The sequence below is a fragment of the Procambarus clarkii genome, chromosome 63, assembly GCF_040958095.1.
Source record: "Procambarus clarkii isolate CNS0578487 chromosome 63, FALCON_Pclarkii_2.0, whole genome shotgun sequence".
Lineage (NCBI taxonomy): Eukaryota > Metazoa > Arthropoda > Malacostraca > Decapoda > Cambaridae > Procambarus > Procambarus clarkii.
In genome coordinates this window covers 26692396-26712838 of record NC_091212.1, presented here as the reverse complement: position 1 = coordinate 26712838, position 20443 = coordinate 26692396, and the positions used below count along the sequence as shown (strand labels likewise).

Genomic DNA, 20443 nt, shown 5'->3' with positions numbered 1-20443 from the left:
CCACCAACACTCACACCAACACCACCAACACCACCAACACTCACACCAACACCACCAACACTCACACCAACATCACCAACACTCACACCAACACCACCAACACTCACACCAACACCACCAACACTCACACCAACACCACCAACACCCACACCACCAACACCCACACCAACACCACCAACGCTCACACCAACACTCACACCAACACCACCAACACTCACACCAACACCACCAACACTCACACCAACACCACCAACACTCACACCAACACCACCAACACTCACACCAACACCACCAACACCACCAACACTCACACCAACACCACCAACACTGACACCAACAACACCAACACTCACACCAACACCACCAACACATAATGGGGCCAGACATAATCTCACCATGGCTGCTGAAGGAGAGGTTCAAAAAGTACTTTGTCGCCCATTATCCAAAATTTTTAATAAAACGCTGTGGCTAAAAATCTTCGAGAAGTCTGGAAAAAGGCAAATGTAGTCCCAATATTAAACAATAGGGGGTATAAAGGAGGCACTAAATAACAGACCGGTGCCAGTGACAAGTATTACGTGTAAAGAGCTGGAGGAAGTAATGAGGTGGACCATCTGGACAGGACCCACTATGTGACGGAAGGTCAGCATGGATTTAGAGAAACAAAGTCGTGCCTGACAAACTGGATTAAGTGCTTTTAACATGGAAGCTGGAGAGTGTCTTGGTAGCTTTAGTCCCCGCGCCCGGCCTGAAGCCAGGCTCGACTTGTGATAACTTGGTCCAACAGGCTGTTGCCTGGAGCAACCCGCAGGCCCTCATATCCACTACAGCCTGGTTGGATCGGCACTTCTTGCAAGAACTTGGCTAAGTTCCTCTTAAATGCCTCCACCAATGTCCTAAGACAGAGGTACTAAAATAAGATCGGAAATAGAAGGCTGGGTAGACTGTATTTCCTAGATTGTTAAAAAGCATTTGACAATGTTTCTGGTGAGAGACTGGTGTTCACGATAGTGAGGCAGGCTGGGGTAAAATGCTGAACTGGGTAAGGGAGTACCTGAAGGGCACAAAGTAAAGAGTCTCACTCAGAGACGAGGTAGCAAGCTGTAGGACTGTAACAAGTGGGGTCCCCAGAGGCTCTGTCCTGGGACTGCTGCTGTTCCTAATTATTGTGACGAAACAGTCGAAGCAGACATAACATAATATTAATGTGACGAAACAAACATACCAGACGGATGTAACACCCATGAACCCCCCTCCCCCCTAGAGTTCACACCCAGGGAAGCCTTCTCCAAGAGGTCAGCCCAGATGACCTCTGGATTATCTTGTATGTTGATTAAAAATTCCTGGGTTAGTCTTAGTCAGCTAGTTTCAAGTATGTAATATTTCATGATACTCTTGTCAAACATTGTAATGGAATTAGACCCCAGATTCTTATGTATAAACATCCATGGATCTCCCCTTTTAGCCAGGTCAAAGGTCAGTCACACACATAATTAATAATTCCTCTCTTGAGGAGTGTACGGTGAATGTCACACAAGCTTGACGGAAAAATTATTGAGTGTTTGTGCACGTGTGGTCCGACCTCTTGCATCTTTGGTGTAGGTAGCAACAGCAAATCTCCCCCTCCCCGTTTTTGGGGTGTATGTATGGTCCTGTAGCAGACTTAGTTGAGAGAGTGCCAGACACCGGGGTCGAGAGTGGGTCTGTGAAGAACATCTCACAGCCCGGGAGGGACAGAGTGAATCCACCGGATGGAGAGACAGAGGTCTTAAGGTAATGTGTGTGATCTCTGAGGTTTTGTTCCATGTCTAAATTTCTTAACAATTGGCCAGTGTTAGAGTAGGATTTATAGTGGTGAATAGCATAATTTTGTCCTCAATAAACTCGTGTTAAACTTCCCGTCTGTGTCAATTGTTGAATCCTCTTAGCCTCTAGACATAGTTTGCTAACAACCGCCCCATAATTAATGACAGTTAAAGGAAGAAAGTACTCTCCAAGTCAAGCAATGTTACTTGCCTCGTTGCTTGATATGGTAAATGGACAAGACAGATGGTGGCAGCGTAGTTAATCCTGTGCAGCATTTCCTTGTTGGATACCTTTGGTTCCGGTAACCATCATATAGTTTAACTCATATTACATTAAATATAAATACAGTGTTCAATAGCAAAGTGTTACTAAGCGCAACCGATAGGAAGTGTTACTCAGTATTAGTTGATATACATAGGGGTGTTACACGGAATAAGCTTGTACATATCAACGTTTACAGGTGACTCAAAGTTGATTAGTAATGTAACAACAAAGGACTGCAGGAAGTTTCAAAAGGACCTAGACAATTTCCAGGAGTAGTCACATAACTGGTTGCTATAGAATTCAATCCCAACAAATGTAAGGCAATGAGGATGGGGAAAAGCACAGGGAAGTTAGCGCATCTACACCGTAAGGGGAAAGGCAACTACAGGAACTGGAAAGACAGATTTGGGAGTGGATATAGTCCTAACACAAACACCAGAGGCACACACAAACAAGATAACATCAGCAGCATATGGGACGATGGCAAATATAACAACATCGTTTAGAAACCTAAATGAGGACTCCTTCAAGGCAATCTACACAACATTTGTTAGACCAATACTGGAATATGCAGCACCTGTGTGAAATCCTCACATTGTGAAGCATTAAGCCACAATTAAAAAAAGTAGAAAGGTTTGCAATAAGACTGGTGCCAGAGTCAAGAGGGTTAAGCTACGAGACTTGGTTAGTTGCACTAAATCTCACAACGCTAGAGGATACAAGGAACAGAGGGGATATAATCACTACATACAAGATAATGTTGGAGAATAGATAAGGTGAACAAGGATAGCCTTTTCAAACTGAGAGAAAGTAGTACACGAGGACACAAGTGGAAGTTGGAAACGCAAATGAGTCGAATGAGTGTAAGGAAATATTGGTAGCGTGTCCGGCTGGTCAACAAGTGGAAGGACCTGAAAGAAGTTGTGGAGGCCGCCTCCATCCACAACTTTATGGTCAGATTCGACAAAATATCAGAGCATCAAAATATTTAGAGAGTCGGTTGGTTAAGAGCCTGGTGAAAGGTGTGAATGAGAAGTCAACGCGGTACATTGGAAAGGTGAGAGGAGTGAGAGGAGAATGAAAGGGGGGGGGGGGGGAGTGAAGCAGGGAGAGTGAAGGGGTATATAACCCGGTAGTGTGTGTGTTGAGCACTCCACGCGTTAATCATTACCCTGCACGCCTCCACCCCCACCCCAGCCATGCTCTCTCCTCTTTCTCACACGCACGCACACGTTGGGCATCGCGGCCGAGTAGACAGCGCTAGGGGTCATAGCCCATTGGGCCCCCATTCGATTCCCGGCCGAGGCCCCTCCCCCCCAAAAAAAAGCTAATTTCTTTCACTTGATGCTCCTGCTCACCGAGCAGTAAATGGTACCTGAGAGTTAGAAAGCTGCTAGGTAGGTGTTTGTGTGTGTGTGTGTGTGTGTGTGTGTGTGTGTGTGTGTGTGTGTGTGTGTGTGTGTGTGTGTGTGTGTGTGTGTGTGTGTGTGTGTGTGTGTGTGTGTGTGTGTGTGTTTGGACTCACCTATTTGTGCCTGAAGGATCGAGCATTGACTCTTGGATCCCGCCTTTCTAGCCATCGCTTGTTTACAGCAATGACTCCTGTCCCATTTCCCTATCATATCTAGTTTTAAAATAATGAATAGAGTTTGCTCCACAACCTGCTCCTTAATTGCATTCCATTTTTCCACTACTCTCACGCTAAAAGAAGAATTCCTAACATCTCTGTGACTTATCTGAGTTTCCAGCTTCCACCCATGTCCCCCTCGTCCTGTTAATATTAGGTGTGAACATTTCATTTATTTCCACTTTGTCAATTTCCCTGAATATTTTATACATTCCTATCATATACCCTCTCTCCCTTCGTTTTTCTAGTGTTGTAAGATTCAGTTCCTTCAGACGCTCTTCATATGCCATCCCTCGTAACTCTGGGACGAGCCTCGTCGCAAACTTCTGAACCTTTTCCAGCTTCCATATGTGTTTCTTCAGGTGGGGACTCCATGATGGCACGGCATACTCTAAGATTGGCCTCACATAGGCAGTGTAAAGCGCCCAAAAAGCCTCCTATCTTAGATTTCTGAATGATGTTCTAACTTTTTGCCCCCTTCATTGTGTATTGTCCCGTTGGTCTCCTATCACGCGACCCCATTTCTATAACTTTACATTTACTAGTGTTGAACTCCAGTAGCCATTTCTCTGACCATCTCTGCAACCTGTCCAGGTCCTCTTGGAGGATCCTACAATCCTCATCTGTCACAACTGTCATTTACTTTAAACTAGATAGATTTCTCCAATGAGTGCCGGACCAACCGGGCTGTGGTGGGTATGTGGACCTGCGGGCCGCTCCAAGCAACAGCTTGGTGGACCAAACTCTCACAAGGCAAACCTGGCCTTGGACCGGGCTTGGAGAATAGAAAAACTCCAGGAACCCCATCAAGCAGGTATCAATCAGGTACAACTCTTTTTCATTAATTTTGCGTCATCCGCGAACATTGACATGTAGGATTCTACTCCTGTAAACATGTCATTTACGTAAATTAGAAATAGAATTGGTCCCACCACCGATCCTTGAGGTACTCCACTCGTTACTGTTAGTCAGTCCAACTTCTCGACCCTTACCATTACTGTCTGGCTCCTTCCTGTTAGGTAGTTCCTTACCCCATGCCAGGTCCTTGCCGCTTACTTCTGCCTGCCTTTCAAGTTTGAGTAGCAGTCTCCTGTGCGGTACTGTATCAAAGGCCTTTGGTGTGGCGTTTGGCCTTTGGTGACTTTGGTGACACACGCCAGGGGACACAGGTGGAAATTGAGTGCCCAGATATGATAGGCACTCACACACACATCAAAGGTAGGTAGGTAGGTGTGTGTGTGTGTGTGTGTGTGTGTGTGTGTGTGTGTGTGTGTGTGTGTGTGTGTGTGTGTGTACTCACATAATTGTGCTTGCGGGGGTTGAGCTCTGCTCTTTCGGCCCGCCTCTCAACTATCAATCAACTGTTACTAATTACTTTTTTTCCATACCACACGCACCCCCAGGAAGCAGCCCTTGACAGCTGACTAACTCCCAAGTACCTATTTACTGCTAGGTAACAGGAGCATCAGGGTGAAAGAAACTCTGCCCATTGTTTCTCGCCAGAGCCCGGAATCGAACCCGGGACCACAGGATCACGCGTCCAGCGTGCTGTCCGCTCAGCCATGTGTGTGTGTATACTCATCTAGTTGTACTCACCTAGTTGTGTTTGCGGGGGTTGAGCTCTGGCTCTTTGGTCCCGCCTCTCAACCGTCAATCAACAGGTGTACAGATTTCTGAGCTTACTGGCCTCTATCATATCTACACTTGAAACTGTGTATGGAGTCAGCCTCCACCACATCACTCCCTAATGCATTCCATTTGTCAACCACTCTGACACTAAAAAAGTTCTTTCTAATATCTCTGTGGCTCATTTGGGCACTCAGTTTCCACCTGTGTCCCCTAGTGCGTGCTCCCCTTGTGTTAAATAGTCTGTCTTTATCTACCCTCTCAATTCCCTTCAAAATCTTGAATGTGGTGATCATGTCCCCCCTAACTCTTCTGTCTTCCAGCGAAGTGAGGTTTAATTCCCGTAGTCTCTCCTCGTAGCTCATACCTCTCAGCTCGGGTACTAGTCTGGTGGCAAACCTTTGAACCTTTTCCAGTTTAGTCTTATCCTTGACTAGATATGGACTCCATGCTGGGGCTGCATACTCCAGGATTGGCCTGACATATGTGGTATACAAAGTTCTGAATGATTCTTTACACAAGTTTCTGAATGCCGTTCGTATGTTGGCCAGCCTGGCATATGCCGCTGATGTTATCCTCCTGATATGTGCTGCAGGAGACAGGTCTGGCGTGATATCAACCCCCAAGTCTTTTTCTTTCTCTGACTCCTGAAGAATTTCCTCTCCCAGATGATACCTTGTATCTGGCCTCCTGCTCCCTACACCTATCTTCATTACATTACATTTGGTTGGGTTAAACTCTAACAACCATTTGTTCGACCATTCCTTCAGCTTGTCTAGGTCTTCTTGAAGCCTCAAATAGTCCTCTTCTGTCTTAATACTTCTCATAATTTTGGCATCGTCCGCAAACATTGAGAGAAATGAATCGATACCCTCCGGGAGATCATTTACATATATCAGAAACAAGATAGGACCGAGTACAGAGCCCTGTGGGACTCCACTGGTGACTTCACGCCAATCGGAGGTCTCACCCCTCACCGTAACTCTCTGCTTCCTATTACTTAGGTACTCCCTGTGTGTGTGTGTGTACTCACGTAATTGTACTCACCTATTTGTGCTTGCGGGGGTTAAGCTTTGGCTCTTTGGTCCCGCCTCTCAACTGTCAATCAACTGGTGTACAGATTCCTGCGCCAACTGGGCTCTATCATATCTACATTTGAAACTGTGTATGGAGTCAGCCTCCACCTCATCACTGCCTAATGCATTCCATCTGTTAACTACTCTGACACTGAAAAACTTCTTTCTAACGTCCCTGTGGCTCATTGGGGAACTCAGTTTCCACCTGTGTCCCCTTGTTCGCCTACCACCGTTGTTGAATAGTTTAACCTAGTCTACCCTGTCAATTCCCCTGAGGATTTTGTAGGCAGTGATCATGTCTCCCCTTATTCTTCTGTCTTCCAGTGTCGTAAGCTGCATTTCCCGCAGCCTTTTCTCGCAACTCATGCCTCTTAGTTCTGGGACTAGTCTTGTGGCATATCTGTGAACTTTTTCAAGCTTCGCCTTGAACTTGACAAGGTATGGGCTCCATGCTGGGGCTGCATACTCCAGGATTGGTCTTACGTATGTGGTATACAAGGTTCTGAATGATTTCTTACACAGGTTCCTGAAGGCTGTTCTGATGTTACCCAGCCTCGCATATGCCGAAGATGTTATTCTTTTCTTGTGGGGTTCAGGAGACACTTCTGTGTGTGTGTGTGTGTGTGTGTGTGTGTGTGTGTGTGTGTGTGTGTGTGTGTGTGTGTGTGTGTTAGAGAGAAATATATGTACCAGATATGAGAGTACAGTAGGCCGGGAGTCAGTACACTAGACAACTGCTGTGCAGTGTACTGACATAGAAAGTAATGACAAGAAAGGTGGGGTCCAAGAGCTAACAACTCGATCCTGCAGGAACAAATAGTAAATACAAACCCGTACACAGCAGACATGATAGCGAAATAGATCAGGAATGGCTGCAGTAAACCAGTAGCTAGAAAGGTGGGGTCCGAGAGCTAAATCACGCCTACACGCTCGCAAGCGTACCTTCATCCCACCCTCAGGAGCGTTGGAAGCAGGCGTGGCCCAGGAGCTAGCGCTCGACTCTGCAATCCCATTTAGGGGAGGACTGGCGCGCGTGCCTCCAGCCTGCCGTCCCTGAAGCATGCTCATCAGCCTGCACTTCCCACGCCAGCCCGCATCGACCCCAGCACGCGCCGCCCTCCACCTCCACCCACCCTGGCGGCCTGCTCCACCCTCTGCGGGAACCTCCGCCGCCCTCCACCTCCACCCACCCTGGCGGCCTGCTCCACCCTCTGCGTGGACCTCCGCCGCCCTCCACCTCCACCCACCCTGGCGGCCTGCTCCACCCTCTGCGGGGACCACCGCCGTCCTCCACCTCCACCCACCCTGGCGGCCTGCTCCACCCTCTGCGGGGACCACCGCCGCCCTCCACCTCCACCCACCCTGGCGGCCTGCTCCACCTTCTGCAGGGACCACCGCCGCCCTCCACCCACCACCGCCGCCCTCCACCCACCACCGCCGCCCTCCACCCACCCTGGCGGCCTGCTCCACCCTCTGCGTGGACCTCCGCCGCCCTCCACCTCCACCCACCCTGGCGGCCTGCTCCACCCTCTGCGGGGACCACCGCCGCCCTCCACCCACCCTGGCGGCCTGCTCCACCCTCTGCGGGGACCACCGCCGCCCTCACCTCTCACATGTATGCCACACACACACACACGACACACGACACCCGTCACACGTATGACTTAACACCGTCTCCTGCCCAGGCAACCACTGGGGCCTTGACCAGATGGACGTAGCGAACACGGTCAAGGCTGCGAGGCGTCGCATCCCTCCGCTGATGAACGGCGCCACGCGGGCCACAGCTCACCTCTCCGACACAAAGTGTAAACAAACACACACAGGGCAGGACGCCTGAGCACAATAACATGGGCAGGATTCATCAAGCATTTACGCATCCACTTATTCATTTATTTCATTTATTCAACAGCTTACGAGCTCCCAAGCACTACGAGGTTCTTATAACAATAATAACCTTGGCTTGCGATGTTTCCAGCCTCGTAAAGTGTGTAATAAATATGATCAAAGCCGCCATGATTGATGAATGATGCACTGGTTTCGTAAGAGAGGGCGTAAATGCCAGTTCTCTCGATTGCCACTCCGTAAAATATGCAGGTGTTGGGCACAGCTGTAAGCGTCACAACTTGGGCACCTCGCCTCACCCACCGGGGTCAATACTCTTCACTCCCTCGAGTAGTCAATATTTAATCTTCCAAACCACAGCAATTGTTACGATTGTAATACGTAAAGGGTCCTCCAGCGAGAACAATCCGGGCAATAGCTCCTTCAGCGAGAACAATCCGGGCAATAGCTCCTTCAGCGAGAACAATCCGGGCAATAGCTCCTTCAGCGAGAACAATCCGGGCAATAGCTCCTTCAGCGAGAACAATCAGGGCAATAGCTCCTTCAGCGAGAACAATCAGGGCAATAGCTCCTTCAGCGAGAACAATCAGGGCAATAGCTCCTTCAGCGAGAACAATCAGGGCAATAGCTCCTTCAGCGAGAACAATCCGGGCAATATCTCCTTCAGCGAGAACAATCAGGGCAATAGCTCCTTCAGCGAGAACAATCAGGGCAATAGCTCCTTCAGCGAGAACAATCAGGGCAATAGCTCCTTCAGCGAGAACAATCAGGGCAATAGCTCCTTCAGCGAGAACATTCCGGGCAATAGCTCCTTCAGCGAGAACAATCAGGGCAATAGCTCCTTCAGCGAGAACAATCAGGGCAATAGCTCCTTCAGCGAGAACAATCAGGGCAATAGCTCCTTCAGCGAGAACATTCCGGGCAATAGCTCCTTCAGCGAGAACAATCAGGGCAATAGCTCCTTCAGCGAGAACAATCAGGGCAATAGCTCCTTCAGCGAGAACAATCAGGGCAATAGCTCCTTCAGCGAGAACATTCCGGGCAATAGCTCCTTCAGCGAGAACAATCAGGGCAATAGCTCCTTCAGCGAGAACAATCAGGGCAATAGCTCCTTCAGCATGAACAGTCAGGGCAATGGGTCCTACGATAACAATCAGGTCAATAAGTCTTACAGCGAGAACAATCAGAATTAACCAAAAAATTAACAAAACACTGTTGTTAGTATTGTAAGTGTGAGAGGTTGAAGTCAATACTCGCTGAAGTCAATCTCAGTGTGCAGGCGAGAGTTCTACGTCCTTATACTTATAGCAGCTCCGTCAACACCAACTGGTCGACCTGACTCTTGTAGACCTCAATGGTCCTGTCATCTTGACGACTCTCTCTCCTCTCTGACTATGGCCTACCATTGCTTAGGTTCCTCCCCAACACCCGCCACCGGTGGTACTCCCCAACACCCACCACCGGTGGTCCTCCCCAACACCCACCACCGGTGGTCCTCCCCAACACCCACCACCGGTGGTCCTCCCCAACACCCACCACCGGTGGTCCTCCCCAACACCCACCACCGGTGGTACTCCCCAACACCCACCACCGGTGGTCCTCCTCAACACCCGCCACCGGTGGTCCTCCCCAACACCCACCACCGGTGGTACTCCCCAACACCCACCACCGGTGGTACTCCCCAACACCCACCACCGGTGGTACTCCCCAACACCCACCACCGGTGGTCCTCCCCAATACCCACCACCGGTGGTACTCCCCAACACCCACCACCGGTGGTCCTCCCCAACACCGACCACCGGTGGTCCTCCCCAACACCGACCACCGGTGGTCCTCCCCAACACCCGCCACCGGTGGTACTCCCCAACACCCACCACCGGTGGTCCTCCCCAATACCCACCACCGGTGGTACTCCCCAACACCCACCACCGGTGGTACTCCCCAACACCCACCACCGGTGGTCCTCCCCAATACCCACCACCGGTTGTACTCCCCAACACCCACCACCGGTGGTCCTCCCCAACACCGACCACCGGTGGTCCTCCCCAACACCGACCACCGGTGGTCCTCCCCAACACCCGCCACCGGTGGTACTCCCCAACACCCACCACCGGTGGTACTCCCCAACACCCACCACCGGTGGTACTCCCCAACACCCGCCACCGGTGGTACTCCCCAACACCCACCACCGGTGGTCCTCTCCAACACCCGCCACCGGTGGTACTCCCCAACACCCACCACCGGTGGTCCTCCCCAACACCCGCCACCGGTGGTACTCCCCAACACCCACCACCGGTGGTACTCCCCAACACCCACCACCGGTGGTCCTCCCCAACACCCGCCACCGGTGGTACTCCCCAACACCCGCCACCGGTGGTACTCCCCAACACCCACCACCGGTGGTACTCCCCAACACCCGCCACCGGTGGTACTCCCCAACACCCGCCACCGGTGGTACTCCCCAACACCCACCACCGGTGGTACTCCCCAACACCCGCCACCGGTGGTACTCCCCAACACCCACCACCGGTGGTACTCCCCAACACCCACCACCGGTGGTCCTCCCCAACACCCACCACCGGTGGTCCTCCCCAACACCCACCACCGGTGGTTCTCCCCAACACCGACCACCGGTGGTCCTCCCCAACACCGACCACCGGTGGTCCTCCCCAACACCCACCACCGGTGGTCCTCCCCAACACCCACCACCGGTGGTCCTCCCCAACACCCACCACCGGTGGTCCTCCCCAACACCGACCACCGGTGGTCCTCCCCAACACCGACCACCGGTGGTCCTCCCCAACACCGACCACCGGTGGTCCTCCCCAACACCCACCACCGGTGGTCCTCCCCAACACCCACCACCGGTGGTCCTCCCCAACACCCACCACCGGTGGTCCTCCCCAACACCCACCACCGGTGGTCCTCCCCAACACCCACCACCGGTGGTCCTCCCCAACACCGACCACCGGTGGTCCTCCCCAACACCGACCACCGGTGGTCCTCCCCAACACCCACCACCGGTGGTCCTCCCCAACACCGACCACCGGTGGTCCTCCCCAACACCGACCACCGGTGGTCCTCCCCAACACCGACCACCGGTGGTCCTCCCCAACACCCACCACCGGTGGTCCTCCCCAACACCCACCACCGGTGGTCCTCCCCAACACCGACCACCGGTGGTCCTCCCCAACACCCACCACCGGTGGTCCTCCCCAACACCCGCCACAGACCCTCAGCCAGGGAACACCAGCCACCAACCTCAGGAATATTGGTATATTTATCGGTGTTATTAAACCTGGCGAGCTGCTGGCCACCGCCGTGTGGTGCTCTATGAGGCGCATGTGCTCACTCCATGTGTGGTGCTCACTGCATGTGTGGTGCTCACTGCATGTGTGGTGCTCACTCCATGTGTGGTGCTCACTGTGTGTGTGGTGCTCACTCCATGTGTGGTGCTCACTGCATGTGTGGTGCTCACTGCATGTGTGGTGCTCACTGCATGTGTGGTGCTCACTGTGTGTGTGGTGGTCCCTGCATGTGTGGTGCTCCCTGCATGTGTGGTGCTCCCTGCATGTGTGGTGCTCCCTGCATGTGTGGTGCTCCCTGCATGTGTGGTGCTCACTGCATGTGTGGTGGTCACTGTGTGTGTGGTGGTCCCTGCATGTGTGGTGCTCCCTGCATGTGTGGTGCTCCCTGCATGTGTGGTGCTCCCTGCATGTGTGGTGCTCCCTGCATGTGTGGTGGTCACTGTGTGTGTGGTGGTCACTGTGTGTTTGGTGCTCTATGAGGCGCATGTGCTCACTCCATGTGTGGTGCTCCCTGCATGTGTGGTGCTCACTGCATGTGTGGTGGTCACTGTATGTGTGGTGGTCACTGTGTGTGTGGTGCTCACTGCATGTGTGGTGCTCACTGCATGTGTGGTGCTCACTGCATGTGTGGTGCTCCCTGCATGTGTGGTGCTCACTGCATGTGTGGTGCTCACTGTATGTGTGGTGGTCACTGTGTGTGTGGTGCTCACTGCATGTGTGGTGCTCACTGTGTGTGTGGTGCTCACTGCATGTGTGGTGCTCACTGTGTGTGTGGTGCTCACTGTATGTGTGGTGCTCACTGTGTGTGTGGTGCTCACTGCATGTGTGGTGCTCACTGTGTGTGTGGTGCTCACTGCGTGTGTGGTGCTCACTGCGTGTGTGGTGCTCACTGTGTGTGTGGTGCTCACTGTGTGTGTGGTGCTCACTGCGTGTGTGGTGCTCACTGTGTGTGTGGTGCTCACTGTGTGTGTGGTGCTCACTGTGTGTGGTGCTCACTGTGTGTGTGGTGCTCACTGTGTGTGTGGTGCTCACTGTGTGTGTGGTGCTCACTGCCTGTGTGGTGCTCACTGTGTATGTGGTGCTCACTGCATGTGTGGTGGTCACTGTGTGTGTGGTGCTCACTCCATGTGTGGTGCTCACTGTGTGTGTGGTGCTCACTGTGTGTGTGGTGCTCACTGCATGTGTGGTGCTCACTGTGTGTGTGGTGCTCACTGTGTGTGTGGTGCTCACTCCATGTGTGGTGCTCACTCCATGTGTGGTGCTCACTGCATGTGTGGTGCTCACTGTGTGTGTGGTGCTCACTCCATGTGTGGTGCTCACTGTGTGTGTGGTGCTCACTGCACGTGTGGTGCTCACTGCATGTGTGGTGCTCACTCCATGTGTGGTGCTCACTCCATGTGTGGTGCTCACTGCATGTGTGGTGCTCACTGTGTGTGTGGTGCTCACTGTATGTGTGGTGCTCACTGTGTGTGTGGTGCTCACTGTGTGTGTGGTGCTCACTGTGTGTGTGGTGCTCACTGTGTGTGTGGTGCTCACTGTGTGTGTGGTGCTCACTGTGTGTGTGGTGCTCACTGCGTGTGTGGTGCTCACTGTATGTGTGGTGCTCACTGTGTGTGTGGTGCTCACTGTGTGTGTGGTGCTCACTGCATGTGTGGTGCTAACTGTGTGTGTGGTGCTCACTGCATATGTGGTGCTCACTGCATGTGTGGTGCTCACTGTGTGTGTGGTGCTCACTGTGTGTGTGGTGCTCATTGCATGTGTGGTGCTCACTGTATGTGTGGTGCTCACTGCATGTGCGGTGCTCACTGCATGTGTGGTGCTCACTGCATGTGTGGTGCTCACTGCATGTGTGGTGCTCACTGCATGTGTGGTGATCACTGTGTGTGTGGTGCTCACAGCATGTGTAGTGCTCACTGCATGTGTGGTGCTCACTGTGTGTGTGGTGCTCACTGCATGTGTGGTGCTCACTGTGTGTGTGGTGCTCACTGCATGTGTGGTGCTCACTGCATGTGTGGTGCTCACTGTGTGTGTGGTGCTCACTGCATGTGTGGTGCTCACTGTATGTGTGGTGCTCACTGTGTGTGTGGTGCTCACTGCATGTGTGGTGCTCACTGTGTGTGTGGTGCTCACTCCATGTGTGGTGCTCACTGCATGTGTGGTGCTCACTGTGTGTGTGGTGCTCACTGCATGTGTGGTGCTCACTGTGTGTGTGGTGCTCACTGTGTGTGTGTGGTGCTCACTGTGTGTGTGGTGCTCACTGCATGTGTGGTGCTCACTCCATGTGTGGTGCTCACTGCATGTGTGGTGCTCACTGTGTGTGTGGTGCTCACTGCATGTGTGGTGCTCACTGTGTGTGTGGTGCTCACTGTGTGTGTGGTGCTCACTGTGTGTGTGGTGCTCACTGCATGTGTGGTGCTCACTGTGTGTGTGGTGCTCACTGCATGTGTGGTGCTCACTGTGTGTGTGGTGCTCACTGCACGTGTGGTGCTCACTGCACGTGTGGTGCTCACTGCATGTGTGGTGCTCACGGCATGTGTGGTCACGGCATGTGTGGTCACGGCATGTGTGGTGCTCACTGCGTGTGTGGTGCTCACTGCGTGTGTGGTGCTCACGGCATGTGTGGTGCTCACTGCGTGTGTGGTGCTCACTGCGTGTGTGGTGCTCACTGCATGTGTGGTGCTCACGGCATGTGTGGTGCTCACTGCATGTGTGGTGCTCACTGCGTGTGTGGTGCTCACTGCGTGTGTGGTGCTCACTGCGTGTGTGGTGCTCACTGCGTGTGTGGTGCTCACGGCATGTGCGGTGCTCACTGCATGTGTGGTGCTCACTGCATGTGTGGTGCTCACTGCATGTGTGGTGCTCACTGCGTGTGTGGTGCTCACTGCATGTGTGGTGGTCACTGCATGTGTGGTGCTCACTGCGTGTGTGGTGCTCACTGCATGTGTGGTGCTCACTGCGTGTGTGGTGCTCACTGCATGTGTGGTGGTCACTGCGTGTGTGGTGCTCACTGCATGTGTGGTGGTCACGGCATGTGTGGTGCTCACTGCATGTGTGGTGCTCACTGCATGTGTGGTGGTCACTCCATGTGTGGTGCTCACTGCGTGTGTGGTGCTCACTGCGTGTGTGGTGCTCACTGCGTGTGTGGTGCTCACTGTGTGTGTGGTGCTCACTGCGTGTGTGGTGCTCACTGTGTGTGTGGTGCTCACTGCGTGTGTGGTGCTCACTGTGTGTGTGGTGCTCACTGCGTGTGTGGTGCTCACTGTGTGTGTGGTGCTCACTGTGTGTGTGGTGCTCCCTGCATGTGTGGTGCTCACTGCATGTGTGGTGCTCACTGCATGTGTGGTGGTCACTGTGTGTGTGGTGCTCACTGTGTGTGTGGTGCTCACTGCATGTGTGGTGCTCACTGTGTGTGTGGTGCTCACTGCATGTGTGGTGCTCACTGTGTGTGTGGTGCTCACTGCATGTGTGGTGGTCACTGTGTGTGTGGTGCTCACTGTGTGTGTGGTGCTCACTGCATGTGTGGTGGTCACTGCATGTGTGGTGCTCACTGTGTGTGTGGTGCTCACTGTGTGTGTGGTGCTCACTGTGTGTGTGGTGCTCACTGCATGTGTGGTGCTCACTGTGTGTGTGGTGCTCACTGTGTGTGTGGTGCTCACTGCATGTGTGGTGCTCACTGTGTGTGTGGTGCTCACTGTGTGTGTGGTGCTCACTGCATGTGTGGTGCTCACTGCATGAGTCGTGCTCACTGCATGTGTGGTGCTCACTGCATGTGTGGTGCTCACTGCGTGTGTGGTGCTCACTGTGTGTGGTGCTCACTGCATGTGTGGTGCTCACTGCGTGTGAGGTGCTCACTGTGTGTGTGCTGCTCACTGTGTGTGTGGTGCTCACTGCGTGTGGTGCTCACTGCATGTGTGGTGGTCACTGCGTGTGTGGTGCTCACTGCGTGTGTGGTGCTCACTGCATGTGTGGTGGTCACTGCGTGTGTGCCTCCAACAGCCTGGTTGACCAGTCCAGCAACCAGGAGACCTGGTCGACGACCGGGCCGTGGGGACGTTAAGCCCCGGAAACACCTCAAGGTAAGGTAAGGTAAGGGAGGGTGGTGGACACTACACCAGGGGAGGGTGGTGGACACTACACCAGGGGAGGGTGGTGGACACTACACCAAGGGAGGGTGGTGGACACTACACCAGGGGAGGGTGGTGGACACAACACCAAGGGAGGGTGGTGGACACTACACCAGGGGAGGGTGGTGGACACAACACCAAGGGAGGGTGGTGGACACTACACCAAGGGAGGGTGGTGGACACTACACCAGGGGAGGGTGGTGGACACTACACCAAGGGAGGGTGGTGGGCACTACACCAGGGGAGGGTGGTGGACACTACACCAAGGGAGGGTGGTGGACACTACACCAAGGGAGGGTGGTGGACACTACACCAGGGGAGGGTGGTGGACACTACACCAAGGGAGGGTGGTGGACACTACACCAGGGGAGGGTGGTGGACACTACACCAGGGGAGGGTGGTGGACACTACACCAAGGGAGGGTGGTGGACACTACACCAGGGGAGGGTGGTGGACACTACACCAAGGGAGGGTGGTGGACACTACACCAAGGGAGGGTGGTGGACACTACACCAGGGGAGGGTGGTGGACACTACACCAAGGGAGGGTGGTGGACACTACACCAGGGGAGGGTGGTGGACACTACACCAGGGGAGGGTGGTGGACACTACACCAAGGGAGGGTGGTGGACACTACACTAGGGGAGGGTGGTGGACACTACACCAAGGGAGGGTGGTGGACACTACATCAAGGGAGGGTGGTGGACACTACACCAGGGGAGGGTGGTGGACACTACACCAAGGGAGGGTGGTGGACACTACACCAAGGGAGGGTGGTGGACACTACACCAAGGGAGGGTGGTGGACACTACACCAGGGGAGGGTGGTGGACACTACACCAGGGGAGGGTGGTGGACACTACACCAAGGGAGGGTGGTGGACACTACACCAGGGGAGGGTGGTGGACACTACACCAGGGGAGGGTGGTGGACACTACACCAAGGGAGGGTGGTGGACACTACACCAGGGGAGGGTGGTGGACACTACACCAGGGGAGGGTGGTGGACACTACACCAGGGGAGGGTGGTGGACACTACACCAAGGGAGGGTGGTGGACACTACACCAGGGGAGGGTGGTGGACACTACACCAAGGCAGGGTGGTGGACACTACACCAGGGGAGGGTGGTGGACACTACACCAAGGGAGGGTGGTGGACACAACACCAAGGGAGGGTGGTGGACACTACACCAGGGGAGGGTGGTGGACACTACACCAAGGGAGGGTGGTGGACACTACACCAAGGGAGGGTGGTGGACACTACACCAGGGGAGGGTGGTGGACACAACACCAAGGGAGGGTGGTGGACACTACACCAAGGGAGGGTGGTGGACACTACACCAGGGGAGGGTGGTGGACAGTACACCAGGGGAGGGTGGTGGACACTACACCAGGGGAGGGTGGTGGACACTACACCAAGGGAGGGTGGTGGACACAACACCAAGGGAGGGTGGTGGACACTACACCAGGGGAGGGTGGTGGACACTACACCAGGGGAGGGTGGTGGACACTACACCAGGGGAGGGTGGTGGACACTACACCAGGGGAGGGTGGTGGACACTACACCAGGGGAGGGTGGTGGACACTACACGACAAGAGAGAGCAACGACAACAGAGAGCAACGACAACAGACAACAACGACAACAGAGAGCAACGACAACAGAGAGCAACGACAACAGAGAGCAACGACAACAGAGAGCAACGACAACAGAGAGCAACGACAACAGACAACAACGACAACAGAGAGCAACGACAACAGAGAGCAACGACAACAGAGAGCAACGACAACAGAGCAACGACAACAGAGAGCAACGACAACAGAGAGCAACGACAACAGAGAGCAACGACAACAGAGAGCAACGACAACAGAGAGCAACGACAACAGACAACAACGACAACAGAGAGCAACGACAACAGAGAGCAACGACAACAGAGAGCAACGACAACAGAGAGCAACGACAACAGAGAGCAACGACAACAGAGAACAACGACAACAGAGAACAACGACAACAGAGAGCAACGACAACAGAGAGCAACGACAACAGAGAGCAACGACAACAGACAACAACGACAACAGAGAGCAACGACAACAGAGAGCAACGACAACAGACAACAACGACAACAGACAACAACGACAACAGAGAGCAACGACAACAGAGAGCAACGACAACAGAGAGCAACGACAACAGAGAGCAACGACAACAGAGAGCAACGACAACAGACAACAACGACAACAGAGAGCAACGACAACAGAGAGCAACGACAACAGAGAGCAACGACAACAGAGAGCAACGACAACAGAGAGCAACGACAACAGAGAGCAACGACAACAGACAACAACGACAACAGAGAGCAACGACAACAGAGAGCAACGACAACAGAGAACAACGACAACAGAGAGCAACGACAACAGAGAGCAACGACAACAGAGAGCAACGACAACAGAGAGCAACGACAACAGACAACGACAACAGAGAGCAACGACAACAGAGAACAACGACAACAGAGAGCAACGACAACAGAGAACAACGACAACAGAGAGCAACGACAACAGACAACAACGACAACAGAGAGCAACGACAACAGAGAGCAACGACATCAGAGAGCAACGACAACAGACAACAACGACAACAGAGAGCAACGACAACAGAGAACAACGACAACAGAGAGCAACGACAACAGAGAGCAACGACAACAGAGAACAACGACAACAGAGAGCAACGACAACAGAGAGCAACGACAACAGACAACAACGACAACAGAGAGCAACGACAACAGAGAGCAACGACAACAGACAACAACGACAACAGAGAGCAACGACAACAGAGAGCAACGACAACAGAGAGCAACGACAACAGAGAGCAACGACAACAGAGAACAACGACAATAGAGAGCAACGACAACAGAGAGCAACGACAACAGAGAACAACGACAACAGAGAGCAACGACAACAGAGAACAACGACAACAGAGAACAACGACAATAGAGAGCAACGACAATAGAGAACAACGACAATAGAGAGCAACGACAATAGAGAGCAACGACAACAGAGAGCAACGACAACAGAGAGCAACGACAACAGAGAACAACGACAACAGGGAGCAACGACAACAGAGAACAAGGACAACAGAGAGCAACGACAACAGACAACAACGACAACAGAGAGCAACGACAACAGAGAACAACGACAACAGAGAGCAACGACAACAGAGAACAACGACAACAGAGCAACGACAACAGAGAACAACGACAACAGAGAGCAACGACAACAGAGAGCAACGACAACAGATAGCAACGACAACAGACAACAACGACAGCAGAGAGCAACGACAACAGAGAACAACGACAACAGAGAGCAACGACAACAGACAACAACGACAGCAGAGAGCAACGACAACAGAGAACAACGACAACAGAGAGCAACGACAATAAAGCAACGACAATAGAGAGCAACGACAATAGAGAGCAACGACAATAGAGAGCAACGACAATAGAGAACAAGGACAACAGAGAGCAACGACAATAAAGCAACGACAATAGAGAGCAACGACAATAGAGAGCAACGACAATAGAGAACAAGGACAACAGAGAGCAACGACAATAAAGCAACGACAATAGAGAGCAACGACAATAGAGAGCAACGACAATAGAGAACAAGGACAACAGAGAGCAACGACAACAGAGCAACGACAATAGAGAGCAACGACAACAGAGAGCAACGACAACAGAGAGCAACAACAACAGAGAGCAACGACAACAGAGAGCAACGACAACAGAGAGCAACGACAACAGAGCAACGACAATAGAGAGCAACGACAATAGAGAGCAACGACAACAGAGAGCAACGACAACATAGAACAACGACAACAGAGAACAAGGACAACAGAGAGCAACGACAACAGAGAACAACGACAACAGAGAACAACGACAACAGAGAACAAGGACAACAGAGAACAAGGACAACAGAGAGCAACGACAACAGAGAACAACGACAACAGAGAACAACGACAACAGAGAACAAGGACAACAGAGAGCAACGACAACAGAGAACAACGACAACAGAGAACAACGACAACAGAGAACAAGGACATATCCTAGACACAAACGCAATATTAATTCTGTCTGGCAGATGGTAATGGGGCCATTAATTCTGTCCGAGTGATGTAACATGGCAGGATTAATTTTGTCCAGGGAATGGTACCGGGAGCATAAATTGGGTGTAAGTGATAGTGAGAGTGGAGCATGAGTCTCCAGCAGATGGTGATACAAGGCCACGCCTCACGCTCCTCCTCCTACACTAGTACTTAACTGACGTCACACACGTCGCACACGTGTGTGACATGTCACACACGTCACTCGCGTCACACACGTCACACACGTCGCACACGTGTGTGACATGTCACACACGTCACTCGCGTCACTCAGGTCAATTTAATTTTAATCAATTTATTGAAAAAAACTCGGCCTATTAGGCAAATCGGGTCTTGCATAGTAGGCCGAGAGGTGCGTTCTGGCTACTAGGTACAACATTATATATATATATATATATATATATATATATATATATATATATATATATATATATATATATATATATATATATATATATATGTATATATATATATATATACACACATATACACATTTATATACATACTCGATTTTTTCCAATTTATTGGGGGAAGGATTTCTGGTCAGTATTTCATCTGGGAATTATGTACTGTGAGGCGGGGTTTTCATCTAGTTAATCGCGGCTCTTGGGCCACCAGCTGT

The 20443-nt window shown here is 52.5% G+C and overlaps 1 protein-coding gene across 1 annotated transcript; it reads left to right on the top strand.

Moving 5' to 3' along the window:
- Window positions 1-396: 396 nt before the first annotated feature.
- On the top strand, window positions 397-19116 carry LOC123769590 (probable cyclin-dependent serine/threonine-protein kinase DDB_G0292550). Its single transcript, XM_069308938.1, has 6 exons — window positions 397-497; window positions 7443-8014; window positions 8085-8204; window positions 8602-9398; window positions 17318-18611; window positions 18689-19116. Exons 1-6 carry the CDS (start codon window positions 397-399, stop codon window positions 19114-19116), a joined length of 3312 nt encoding a protein of 1103 aa, XP_069165039.1.
- Window positions 19117-20443: the final 1327 nt, after the last annotated feature.

Coding starts and splice junctions, on each gene's coding strand:
- LOC123769590 (XM_069308938.1), top strand. CDS start 397: ATGGCTGCTGAAGGAGAGGTTCAAAAAGTACTTTGTCGCCCATTATCC. Junction 8,205..8,601: donor TCACCTCTCCGACACAAAGT/GTAAACAAACAC, acceptor TCCAAACCACAG/CAATTGTTACGATTGTAATA. Junction 9,399..17,317: donor GGTCCTACGATAACAATCAG/GTCAATAAGTCT, acceptor CAACGACAACAG/AGAGCAACGACAACAGAGAG.